This window comes from Equus quagga, chromosome 9, assembly GCF_021613505.1.
Source record: "Equus quagga isolate Etosha38 chromosome 9, UCLA_HA_Equagga_1.0, whole genome shotgun sequence".
Classification (NCBI taxonomy): Eukaryota; Metazoa; Chordata; class Mammalia; order Perissodactyla; family Equidae; genus Equus; species Equus quagga.
The window spans coordinates 92,986,404-92,999,581 of NC_060275.1; the positions used below are offsets into that span (position 1 = coordinate 92,986,404).

General features: G+C 40.7%; 1 protein-coding gene across 3 annotated transcripts in view; it reads right to left on the minus strand.

The window, feature by feature from the left end:
* The window catches only part of SPEF2 (sperm flagellar 2), a 176,448-nt gene that overhangs the window by 15,716 nt on the left and 147,554 nt on the right, over positions 1-13,178 (minus strand). For 2 of the 3 annotated variants that reach the window (XM_046671894.1, XM_046671895.1), the window contains 8 exons: positions 12,927-13,156; positions 12,600-12,808; positions 12,381-12,504; positions 12,109-12,293; positions 9,909-10,015; positions 9,021-9,203; positions 5,188-5,280; positions 3,404-3,496 (listed from right to left, as the gene is read on the minus strand). In XM_046671894.1, coding sequence (XP_046527850.1) covers positions 3,404-3,496; positions 5,188-5,280; positions 9,021-9,203; positions 9,909-10,015; positions 12,109-12,293; positions 12,381-12,504; positions 12,600-12,808; positions 12,927-13,156 — 1,224 coding nt within the window. The remainder of the gene's footprint in view (positions 1-3,403; positions 3,497-5,187; positions 5,281-9,020; positions 9,204-9,908; positions 10,016-12,108; positions 12,294-12,380; positions 12,505-12,599; positions 12,809-12,926; positions 13,157-13,178) is intronic. The other variant, XM_046671896.1, reaches the window with a different exon arrangement.

Sequence of the window (13,178 nt, forward strand, 5' to 3'; positions counted from 1 at the left end):
AAGATGCCTGCTCTTGAGGAGCTCACTTTCTAGAGGAGGAAGATAGGCAATAAAGAATAAATAAAATAAATTAAGTAAATTAGATAGTGATTTTAAAATACAGGAAACAGGTTAAGGAAAGGGGGATTGGGAGTGAAGAGTGGGGAGGGGGCAGATTGCAGAACTGAGAAGGTGAAATTCGAACAAAGATTTGGAGGAGGGCAGCAAGCTAGCTAGTAGGTCATCCAGGGCAAGAGCATTACAGGCAGAGGGAACTGCTGAGGCCAGTGTCCTAAGGTGCAAGCACACCTTGCACATTTGATCAATAGGAGCAGGCCAGGGTGGCTGAGGCAGAGTGGGCCAGGGCAGAACAGCAGGAGATGAGGTGAGAGAGGGAAAAGGGTCAGGAGATGCAAGGCCAGGTTGACCGCTTAAGGACTTTGGCTTTTCCTTTGAATGAAACTCAGAGCTGTGGGAGGGTTTGAGTGGAGGCTGCCATGACCTGCCTGTAATCTGAGCTAAGACAAGGGAGAAACAGGGAGACCTGTGGTGAGGCTGTTGCGGTCATCCAGGTGAAGTGCACTGTGGCTTGTTCCAGTGACAGCACTGGGGCTTGGAAGAGGCGGTCTGATCCTGGATATATTTTGAAGGTGGAACTACCAAGATTTCCTAAGGGATTAGATGTGGGCTTTGAAAAAAAGAGAAAAAATGGAGATGACTCCTAGGGTTTTGGCCTGAGCAACTGAAAGAACAGAGTTTCCACTGGCTGAGACGGAGAGGGCTTTAGGTGAAGATGGGAGCAGTGGGGTGGCAGGGATGGGAGATCGGGTACACAGTTTTGGATATGGCAAGTTTGAGACTCTACTAGAATATTCAAGTGGAGATGTCAAATAAGCAGTTGTATCTAGGAGTCTAGATTTGGTGTGGAAATTAGACATTTAGGATTCATTAGCAAATAGCTAGTATTTCAAATCATGAGCCTGGCTTCAAAAATATTAATAGCCCAAAGTAATGGAAGGATTTCGCATGGACAGAAGCTGTGGAGAAGAGATCAAGACAACACCTGTAAATCTAAATACAGTAAAATTCAATTGCCTTTTCTCAGGAAATTCCTAAGGATTTTTAAAATACTGAACTAGCTGCTCTTGGTCTTGAGTGTGGAAAGCTGTGGAGCCAGGACACGGCCTGTTGAACCTCTCAGTTATAAGGAAGTACATTGTCACTGTCAGGGGACAATGATTGATTGCAACACAGACATGTGGTGGGGTTCCCTTTTGGATGCAGCTGGACCTTTCATCCAGTGTCTGGGACTCTGTGGTCATCCAAGCCCATGGACTGTGGTAATGGCCTGTCTCCAGAAGCCCCTGCAGGGCGTAACTCAGAGGCAGGCCCTGGATCATGGAGAGCACAGATGACAAAGCAGGGGAGGTGGGTGGGACCCTAGATTGTAGCCCAAACCCTCTTCTTAAGAAGATACAGAGACCCCAGGAGGTGGAGGGACCTGCTCAAGGTCCTACAGTGAGTCATGACAGAACTGGGGGAAGAGCCCAGGGCTCCTGACCCTCTGCCCTCCCCCTTCAGGGGGGCATTTTGTTTCCTGATTTGGTCTTTCCTATTCTAATTACAGCCAAAGAAGTAAACTTGCTTTGTTGTTTTATGTTTTCTCTTTGAGCACTTTTCTTTAGCATGCTAACCATTAACTACTGTTTAACCATGGAAAGTTAGCATGGTTAGCTTCTGCTTAGCTAACACTTACGTAGGGCTTACTATGTGCCAATCACTGCTCTAAGAGTACCACGTGTAGGAACTCATGCCGCACAACAACCCCACCAGAAAGAGATTAAAATAAACCACAGCACAGAGAAGTCAGCTAGCTTCATGGAAGACCTCACAGCTTGTAAGCAGTGGAATTTGTGCTTTTAATCCCAGTTTAAGAGCACTGAGATTTATGTAATACTGAGCATCCAGTCCCTGAGGCAGTGAGGGATGGAAGACACCATTCCCTTCTGTCCTCTCGATATCACACACACACACAGGCGGACGCACGCACGTATGCTTGCTTGCTCACAAAAATACATACACACATCAGTCAGCCATCCTTTCCCCCATAACAACACTCTTTCTCAGGCTTCATGGTCCTGCCTCTGCCCCCAACTTTGTTTCTTTCCTCCATGTCACTTTCCAGCAATTGGGGCAGTGGCACGTGGGAGCCACACCTTCCTCTGTACCCAAAGGCCTTTTCCTGTTTCACAGCCTCGAAGTCCTCAGGCTGACCAGCACCCTCCACCTTCTGGCTTTAGCTGCTGGGGGAGCAACTAAAAGCCTCCGCCCTAGACTGACATTTCTCAAAACTTCAGGCTGGAAAGGAAAGTGCTTTTTACTTGGCATCAAATTCAGACTGAAAGTTTCTTCCAAGTAATGAAGAATCTGTTTATGTTGTTGGCAGATTTGTTCACAAAATCATATAGAGAGGGCCTTCCAAAAGCTCCTCAGGAGAAGTGATCTCAGTCCTCCAGTTTCACATTAAAAAAACAACAACAACTGAAACAAAAAACTACCCCTACAACTGCCAGCCTCGCATCTTGGACCCTTTTGGTAATTCCCTGACCCCTTTTTCTCACCTGCTAGCATCTAGCAGAGGCATTCAAAAAATATGTGTCCAATTGAAGGGAATTGCTCATTTTAAGGCTGTAATTGGAGTCATGTTCAATTTTGTACTGCAATTGAACTAATGGCTGGCTGGAAATTGAAGGATTGATATACACAGTTTGCTGTGATGTCTAAATCTACCATCCAACGTTCCTCATATCTTATTGAATTTGGCTGTGTTAGGTATATTTTTATATTTTAAACAATTACACTGAAGTCAGAGTGGTTCGGATTTTAAGGTCTTACTTTCTATTGTGGCCTCAGGGTTAGAGGCTAATATTAATATTAATAATGATAATATTGTTTATAATAATAATCATCTGACAGGTTATGGGCAATATTGTATGCAAACCCTTGGTATGTTGCACAAGTTAGTCAAAATCAAAGGGGAATGAACAAAAACCTATATAGGTAAAATGACAGTTCTTATCCTAAGCTTTTAGAATTGGAAGGACATTTGGAGACAAATATGTTGACTTATATCTTAGCTTCTTTGACAGATGAACGAAGAGAAACCCAGAGAGGGTATGGAAATTGCCCAAGACCACACAGAGAGTTAACTGAGGGCCTCTACCTAAGATTTTGGCCCCTGCCTCCACCCCTAGAACTCCTCCATGCTGCTGCCTTAGCAAATATTAAAGTCTGTGTTTTGAGGATAAAGCAAAAGAACCGGGGGGGTGGGGTGGAATCTAAAACAAATTACACAAGTGACAGAAAAGACAAAGAAATTGATCAGTGTGATAGTACCAAACTTTCAAAAGAACTCAGTAAATACCTCTATAAGATGCTCCTGCCTATTGAATGGCAGGGGTTCAAGCGGATTTTCTGGAATTTTTACATCTTCATCTCCCTTAAACCACAGACCAGCCTATACGAAAAATAAAAATGAAAATCATTAAAGTATTACGGTGAGATGTAATTGTTCCTCTAAAAGCCACAGAGATTGAGCACATCTTGTTCAGGTCTCTGAAGCAGTGCTCTCCAAAGCAGGGCGCAGAAACCACGGGGATGCAGGAGAAAATACTAGAACTTCTATTCACATGTATTTTGGTCTCATTCTTTTGTAATTTTTATTTTTAAAAATTTGATAATGTATATATGTATTAGTGCAGTAGTACACATGTATGATTTATAAATGAAAATCCACACATTGAGGGGACTAGCTGTTTTAACTGCTGGAGAATGTGATGAAGCTTGGAGGTCACTGCCTTAGATTCTGCTTGCATAGCAACATTTTGGAGGGCTCTGTGCCCATAACACTAGCTCACATCCCAAATGTCCTGTTTGTGCTGCTCTCTGTTCTCAGAGCCTAGTGTGGTGCTGGTGCATGTTGTTGAGTGAGTGACTGACTTTGTTGAGTGACTGACTGACTCAGTAGCTCAGTGGCTTACATTTTAATGACATCCCTCTTTCTCAGCCCGTATCTGACACCAATTACCAAGTCCCTCGATGCCCATTAGGCATGCCGCTCCCATCTCACCCTTCCTTCCATTCCCACTGCTGCCTCGCTGGTGTAGAGCCTCATTACCTCTGTCACAGGCTACTCCAGGAACCTGGGAGCTGTTTTTGTTTCCAATCTCTCTCTTATTTGTTTCAGCTTATACCATACAACTATATCCATTTTCTCAAAACTTTAATCTGTCATATCATTCTCCACTAAGAACCATTTACTACTTTCGCTTTTTTGCTCACATCCTCCCTCCTACCTGAGGTGGCTTCCTGACTATCCATGTCAACCTAAATCTCATTCAGATCACCCCTCCTCTGGGAGGCCCTCCTTGATCTCTCCTCTGAACACCAATCTGACTTGTTTATACTACACATTTGGCATTTAGTCCATTCCCTTGGGTGTTGCCAATCGTATCTGCTGTTGAACATCGGTAATAAACTCATTGGGTTCAAAGAATGTGTCTTGCCAGCTTAATTTTTATACATGGCAAGCACTTCATATACATAAGCGTTTTGTTCTCAGGTATTGCTCCTTTAACATCTTCCAGAGTGACAACCTACTCTCAGTACTGCCCACTGCCAAGAGCCATTGGCTTGCCTAACTTGATTCTGGCATATACTCTATGCCTGTTTCCTTCCAAGGATCACCTGTGCTTTGAGAGAAGGTTGGAATGGCCTTGGGTGGCCTGTAAGGGGATGCAGCCCACAGAGGTGAGGACTGAGTTTTCTTTTCATTTGGAACAAAGGAGTGCTGAGGTGGGAGATGCTGGCCATGTGGAAACCTGTGAGGGAGAAGACCTAGAAGAAGCTAAGGTACAGCTTTGGGCTCAGGCTTTGCATGTAAGCGCTTTCGCACTGTTTAGGAGGAGACCCTTGCCCAGCAGCTCATCTGTGGAGGATAAGTACCACTCTGTGGGATAACAGAGAGATGAGGAACATAGGTAAGATTTATGCTTTGGGACATGATGGAGCAACAAAGTTCAGAATTACCCTCCTGCCTTAAACAACAAGAAAAATGGACAACACATATGGAACATGACTTTTCAGACATTAGACAACAGGCAAAAACGATAGATTCCTGAAATAAGGAAAGCAAATGAGGAGTCCTACCATTGTTCCAGCCTGGAGGGACTTTCCAGGCTGCAGTGCCAGGAGAGGCATCCAAATAGAGCCTGGTGGTCTTGCACAGTTGAGAAGACAGATCTGGAGTTGAGGGATGCCAAAATGGCTGAAATCTTCAGGGCAGAATACTCAAGATGCACTGAGAGAAAGAGGGAGCCCTAGAGATCTGCAGGGAAATCTCCTCAAGTCTTGCCTGAGAGCCTATCTGTGGATGTTTGTGTGTGTGGAAAACATCAGAAGCTGGAGAAAGAACCACAGGAAAGGAATAAGCTGAACAATTCCTGAGACTCACACAGGGCTGGGTATAGTTCCTTTTCCCACTAGGCAGAGCAGAAGGACCTCCTAATACACAAGGTACTGGGTAGAGGAGCCCGCAACAGGCTACTGCCTTAGTGGTGGGGCCAGGTTAGCCCTACACTAGAGGCTACTCTGGACTCACGCTTACACATCTTGATGTGACCTTGAAAGGATAAAACGGATTCCAAGTAACATCACTGCATGCTCAACAATATTCAAAGTTATACAGAACTGAGCACCCAACAATGTAAACTTCATAATATCTGGCATCCAATATAAAGTGACTAGGCCATGCAAAAAAGCCATAATATATGGCCCATAGTCAGAAGAAATATCAATCAATAGAAATAAACACAAAACTGACACAGATGAGAGAATAAACAAAGATGTTCATTTAGGTACTCCAAATATATTCCCTTTGTTCAAGGAGATGGAGAAAAACATGCACATAATGAAAAGAGAGATGAAAGATAGAAAAAGACCCAAATTCTACAGATAAAAAATATAATATCTGAAATTAAAAATACACTGGATGGTATTAATAACATATTTGACTGTGCAAAGGAAATGATCAGTGAGCTTGAAGACACAGAAGTAGAAATGAATACAAAATAAAGCTCAGAGAGAAAAAAGTCTGGAAAAAATGAACTGTCAGTGACTACCAGTGGGACAAACATGTGACTGGCTTTTGAGATAGGGTGGGGGAGTAGAAGAAATATTTGGAAAAAATTCTGAAAATTTGACAAAAACTACAAACCCACAAATTCAGGAAGCTCAACGAACCCCAAGCAGAATAAACATGAAGAAAACCACACCAACAAACCCAATCATTAAATTGGTGAAAAATAGTGATAAAAAGAAAATATTAAAAGAAGCTAGAAGGGGAAAAAAAGAAACAGAGATAGGATCCTTACTCCTTCCCCCATTTCTCAACCAGCTCTCAGCTCCGCATCCAGTTGTTTCACAGCACAGGATTTTTTCCTGGTTCTTACAGCCAAGGATTCATTCCTATTAATTTTCTACAAATATATGATATTTTATAGCTTAGGAAACTGTTTCAAAGTGCTTCACTTACAAGAGGGCCACATTAGAAAGAAAAAAACAACCTAATTGGAAGCACCTTAAGATTTTTAAAAAGTCATCCATGAAAATTTTAGCAACGTGAAATGTTAAATGTGAACCTGTACAGTAGAGTTTAAATTGATAAAGCAAGGTTCAATCAATCATATCCTGCCTCACTGGATTATTAGGTGATTTCTCCTTAAAGGATGGAAATGTACTTTGTACTCTCTTGCTAAAATATGGCAAAAGAATTTGGGGTTTTTTACTCTTCCTTAGAAAATAAGTGCTGTGTGCTGTTTGGATCCTAGAACATCTGACTCATTAAGCCTATAATAACATGCACTCTCACCGGCAGAAGATGAGTCGAGAGTTGAACATCAAAGAATTCTACTTGAGTGTGACTAAACATCCACATGTGACAGAGGCAAGCATGTGACAGCTGCAGCAGGGCTGGGAGCAAAGGGCAAATGGGCTTTTATGCTCGCATTGCTTAGCCGAGGTACACAGCCCGACGAGCTTCACAAATGCTGTACCTTATTCCATTTCAGAAGCTGGGGAAATCAGCACTCTCTTAAGTGGCTGTTGTGGTGAACTTGAAATTAGTCAAAAGAAAAGAAAGAAGACAGACAAAATAAAAAGCAGAGACCCCTTTTCTCCCAGAGAACTCCATTTCGGCAGCACAGTTATACTATTTTACTGTTCGAATGTGGCATTTTCAACAAATCTTATAAAATTTTGCCCTAGAGGCTGTTTTGACTTTTCCCATAAAATAACTGTGTGTATGTGTGTGAGCTGACAAGCATTGGAAATCTGTAAAAGTCATGTAAGATGGTCAAGTGGGCCTCTCCAAATGGCCTCCTTGTCCTGGGGCTCCTGAAGAGTGGGAATTGGGTGGGCAAGGGGAGAGGGCAGAGCTCAGAAATCAACTGCTCCCAAAACATAGGTGATATTCAAACACGTATTTCTGAGTTTCTATGAAATGCACCGGCCAACTTTCTCTAAGAAATTCACACCTTTGGTGAAGGAGCTTTCTGGTTTTGGCTCAGCACTTGGGTAAAAATTGCCAACACCCTTTGTTCATCTCATGTTTGTGCAAAAGGATGTTTAAATTGATATCCTGTGTTAATTGGCACATACTGTAAATAGTGAAGGTTGGTAATTTCACAAGTGCTCACTTTTTAAAACCTTAAGCCAACGATGATAATAGAGTAAGTTTTGGGCTGCTGTTTTTGTTTGTTAACAAAATCATCTCTACAAGTTGTAAGTCCAGTGATAAAATTCACAACTTGCTCTATTTGGGAAGTAAATCAGAGCCCAATCAGCTAAACACCTTTCTTGATAGTCTTGAAGGAACCTCCTCAATATGCAAGTGCTATTTCCTCTGGCTCAACTGTATGAGCGTGGGAAACTCAAGGCTGCCTATAAACACACCATCCATTAATTAAGGAAGAAAAGAGAAGCAGGAAAGGATGTGATCTTTCAATGGTGAAATACTTATGAGATATAGGAATCTAGAGAGTATCACCCTGTTTCAAAATTAGCACCTCATAAGTGTTTCCATCTTTTGTCTCTACCAGCACTGTGAAATGGTGAGCCATAGGATGAATTCAACTAGTAGACACAAAATAAATAATTCAGGCCCTTCTTGGTTATAGAATTTCATTCTCACTTCTTCCTTCCTCAAAATTCTCAAAAATGAATTGACTTTTCTTAGCTTCACTTCCTAAAGACCTATTTATTTCATCAATCTTCTGCAATCTGGATTCTGTAGTCCACAAAAATTGCTCTGGTAAAGGTCACCAGTCACATCCTACTTGCCAAGTCCAATGGCCAGGTATCATGTTACCAAGTGATCCATCACTTTACACCCTTCCCTTGGGGTGGTCTCATCCATTCATAAATTCAACAACTGCCAACATGATAGTGACTTGCAGTCCCTTCTGCATCTGTCATATCAGAGTGGACATTTCTGTCTGCATTTCCCACAGACATTTCAAACTCAACTTGCAAAAAACCATCTCATCATTCACCATGCTCATGACCAAAAGGAAAAAAAGAAAAACCTGCCCCTTTCCCTGTGTTCATTTTAAGTGTTGTTGCTACTTCCAGAGTATTGGGCATTGGGCTTATTAAAAGCTCTGCAGATGATTCTAATGTACTGTCAAGGTTAAGAATCACTTGGTTGGAGTTTAGGAGAAGGACAATGAAGTTTACATGACTTTTCTCAGAACTCTTAGTTCTCTGAGCAGTTCTGACCTTTTGTAGACCCTTTCCTCAAGGGTGGAAGCCAGACTTCTGCCTGAGACTTTGACAGCACCTGTGCTGCCTCTGGGTGCCTAAATATGGGCAATCTATGGGCAGAACACTGGCCTGAGACCTGGCATCACAACATCAGTGAGTAATACCCTTCTTAGGTCAAAAGTACTCTGACATTATTAATGCCACCAGGTGCTGGTAGCAACCTGCATATATTGCTTGAAAGTGACGGTGCCCAACTGCTCATCATCCACAGCCTTGAACCTTTGCAGGGTCTTGAGGAGCTCCTCTTCCAGGGGGATGGGCCAAGGCAGCGAGGTTACTAACAAGAATTTCCTCCAGTCCACAAACTCTGAGTTTACGACTAATAAAGACGTTAACTCCTGCAACTAGAAGAAAACAGGAAATGCCATTAGAACATTTGTATGACTCCATCATGAAGCTCTACCTGCTCATGTGTCTTAGTAAGAGATTTAGATGAAGGAAGTCTGATTTTAGACTGGCGAGTAGAGCCAGTTCTGACTTTTGTTCCCTCAGGCTATACCAACCAACCCACACCAGACAATACCTAGAAAGTGTTTCACTTTTTGCTTCCATGAGATTTGTGTTTTTTCTTACTGTTACACAATAGATGTACACATGTGACGCTAGTTGACTTTGTACCTTTTCAACAGAAGAGGGATAAAGACTATAGCTGTGGCTGTGCAAGGGCTCTGCAGCCCATGGGAAAACACTCTCTAACCACTTTGTTTTCTGATACATTCTTAGGGAACAGAATATGATGGAAAGAAAGAACTGCCAGAACCATCTACTATTACTAGTTAGGATCACTCCATTTGGTAGTAATAGATACAAATGGGCTGCGCCTCATGGTCTCCATAAGGTTTCATTGACTTGGCATCATCACTCATTCTTCAAATCCTATGCACGCACATACCACGTGTCTTCAGTTGAAGTTCATTCATTCAAGTTTTATTGGTTGCCTACTAAATGTCAGATACTGTGCAAGTACTGGGTATTTAAAAACTGTTGACTTATGGATCAAATAAGAAGAATTCTCCAAGCTTTGAAACCCAAACAAAATTAAAACTTACCTCAGCTTGAGTGAGGTGCATCCAGCTACTAGGGATGTTGTTTGTTCCTAGGTTCAGGGTTACCAAATCAAGCAGAATGTCAGCAAATGCTTTATTTCCTATTATGCCTACAATACAATGAACAACATTTCTCAGTTATAGTATGGGACAGGGATTTGTTTCTTTTGCTAAAATAGAATAAATAATGGGTACTTGTATAATCGTTTTATTTATATTATTTTAAACTAATTTTAGAGAAACAGAAGACATTTTGAAAACATTAAAATAATCATCAATTTCCTGGTGTTCTTCCATTATTCTTTCTCAGCTCAGTCAAAATGTCTTTTTTGGCTGAGTAACAAATCATTCCAGATTGGGAAAAATACTGAGACTTTATGTCTTAGTTTGGAGTCTTCTTTGATCTTTTCTCAGAATAGGTTGAATTTCAAAAAGTACTCTAACGTTTCCTCTTGTACAGTAGGGCACAATTTTGGTAAATAGGGGATAAAGGTATTTCAAAATGCATGCAAATCACCACTGTGATCAAGGTAACATGTTTATCCTCATTTTGCTCTTTAGGTCAGAATATATTTGTTTTTATAAATGTAGGGAGATTTTAATTGTTAAATTACCAGATTTGAAAGGCTAATATAATCATCTAATCGGCTGTGTATTCTGAAGTATTTTATAAAAGGTCATTAACCTTTTAAATGCTTTGTCCTTATACACTAATCTACTTTACCTTGTCCAAAAGACATATCTGTTTAGTCTGTTTCTCATTTCCAATTGCATGCACATGCATTAAAAAAGAAACAGGAAAGTAAAACAAATGAATCTGCTTAAAAAGTGTCTAACTCCCATGGCAGAGGTACCTTCCAGAGCTAGGAGAGACTCTTACACGTATGCAGGGATCTTTCAGGTCCAGAGTGTACAGCTATTCTTCTTTGTTTAGGAAAAGGAAGAGTGAAACACAGCCGTAGCATCTCAAATTTTTCTTTTTACAGCTAAATTTCTAGCATTTCTAAAAGTCCAACATGAACTTTATCATTTCCTCTGAACTTTAGGAAAATGCAATAATCCTTTTAAAATTTCACTGGTTCAAACCAAATAAATAATTTTGAGATCTGGAAGGCAATTTCCTGAGTAGCAAGAGCAGAATCTTTCTTTCTTTGCTATGATTGGCCATTCAGCAGCTTATTCAGAAATAAATTCTCTATCCTTTTTGATCAAATCTGAGTATCCAGTTCTACAGAGGTGAGAACACTTTCCCAGGTAGTAGCAATTTCAGTAAAGTTATCTTTATATAATACCACATTGTTTTTCAGATAAGTTAGGCATACATCCTTCATGTTCCTCAAGATAAAACCATAAATAAACTCTACTGAAACCAAGAAGAGGCTCAAAGTATTTAAAACTTCTGGTGCAGCTGTAAAATATTTCCACTGTTTCTGATAGCTATGGTGTAAGCAAAGTGTTGTAAGACAATACTTTCAGTTTACACAGGAATTTCTTATCTGGGGACCTTAGCGTGAAATGTGAAAACCACTATAATATTTGACCATGTTACTTAAATGACCAAGAAATGTAGTGATTTGATCTTCACATACAATGCAGTAGCAGAAAAAGATAAACTTACAAATTTTGTTCATGGATCAAAAGGAAACTTTCAATTTGGCCTTAAGTTAGTTAGTTATCTAATGCAACCAACATTTAGAATTATCCAGGAAAAATAATTTTATGCCAGGCTTAAAGGAACTCAGACCACAATCATAGTCTGGCAACCCTTAGCAATAACACCCAGAAAGATGACATCAAAATAACACCATTGCTTAGAATTATACACTTCCACCCAAAGAATGTGTGAATATAGAAATAGAATTAAAAAGTTACAAGAAAACTAATCTTTGGATTTTCGGTTTGTACGTCTGGAAGATGCCAAATGCTTTTTGTGTTTGATGTGAAGACTGATGACTGTTTTACTTTTAAATTTCAGGTTTTTGAAACTAATCTTTTTTTTGATATGATCAATAACAAAGTTGACATTTGTCACATTACTAATCACTTTCATAATGGCTTTCTGGGTTTGATGAGCAATCTGAATTAGGTCTTGTGTCACCAGTTGAAGATGGTGTTCTTGTATTCCATAAATGGATAGCTTTCCTAGGGTCAAAGTTATTGATGTCCGGAGAATTCAACTGAATTATCAGCAGATCTGTCATACTATCAGCCTTGATCTTAGCATGCATCTGTGACTTGGTGCGTTTCATCTGACTAAAGCCGCGTTCCGCCTCAGCTGAACTTGCAGGGAGGGTCAGCACGAGGTCCACTAGTGTCAAGATATTTGGATACTTGGGTAAGTAAACAGAATTCACAACATCCCAGGTCAATTCGCGGATGTTCTGAAATCTATAAGGGAAATTGAAAAATGTAAAAGATTGAGACTCAAGTTTTACCCAAATATTTATAAACGTCAACTAGTTTACTTACACTTACCTAGCATAAATCTCTAATTTCAACATGCTCCATTCAGTGTCCACTTCATCAATTTTCACATTGGCAGCTTCCAATACTGGTTCATAATGTGCAATCAGGATGGATACTTCTTTTTCTCCAAATTCTGCAATCAATATACAGGAGGAAAAGTCACATACATGAAAGACACTCATACAAACAATCAAAGAACAAGGATTCAGAGTCAGTGCTTATAGTTACCTTGATTTATCTTTGTGGGCCACAGCTTAAAGCTTCCAATCATGGTTGCCTTCACCACATCTTGGCTGGCATCTCTGAAACAGCCTTGCAGCCTCTTGATAAGATGTGTTAAAACAGTGTTTCTCACGTCAGAAATGTTTCCCTTTCCTCTGAGGCACTTACCATGAAAGTGTGTGACTGAATCCACCCTACGTTCTTTTGGCCCTGGTCTGGGGAGAAAAAAAAAATCCCCCAAATCAACAATTAAATGAAAAAGCACCTGGCAAATGATTTCCCAAGTTGAACAGTCTAGTTTAACAGATCCTGAGGTCATCCCCAACTCCTCACCTTGTTTGATACATTCCGAGTATTTCTAGTGTGGACTGTAAGGTGGCAAATATATCAGCAATTGAAGAATTTCTGTTCTGATTGACTCGGGACAGAATACTAAGGACACTGATGACATCCACCAAGAAATGAATGAATTTAACGATGTCTGCTTGCAGAAGTAACTCTAGAAGTTCTTTGGCTTTCTGATGACTGGTGTCACTTCCGCGTTCATTTGCCTGTAACATAGGCTGAGAATGAAATGGCGGTTTA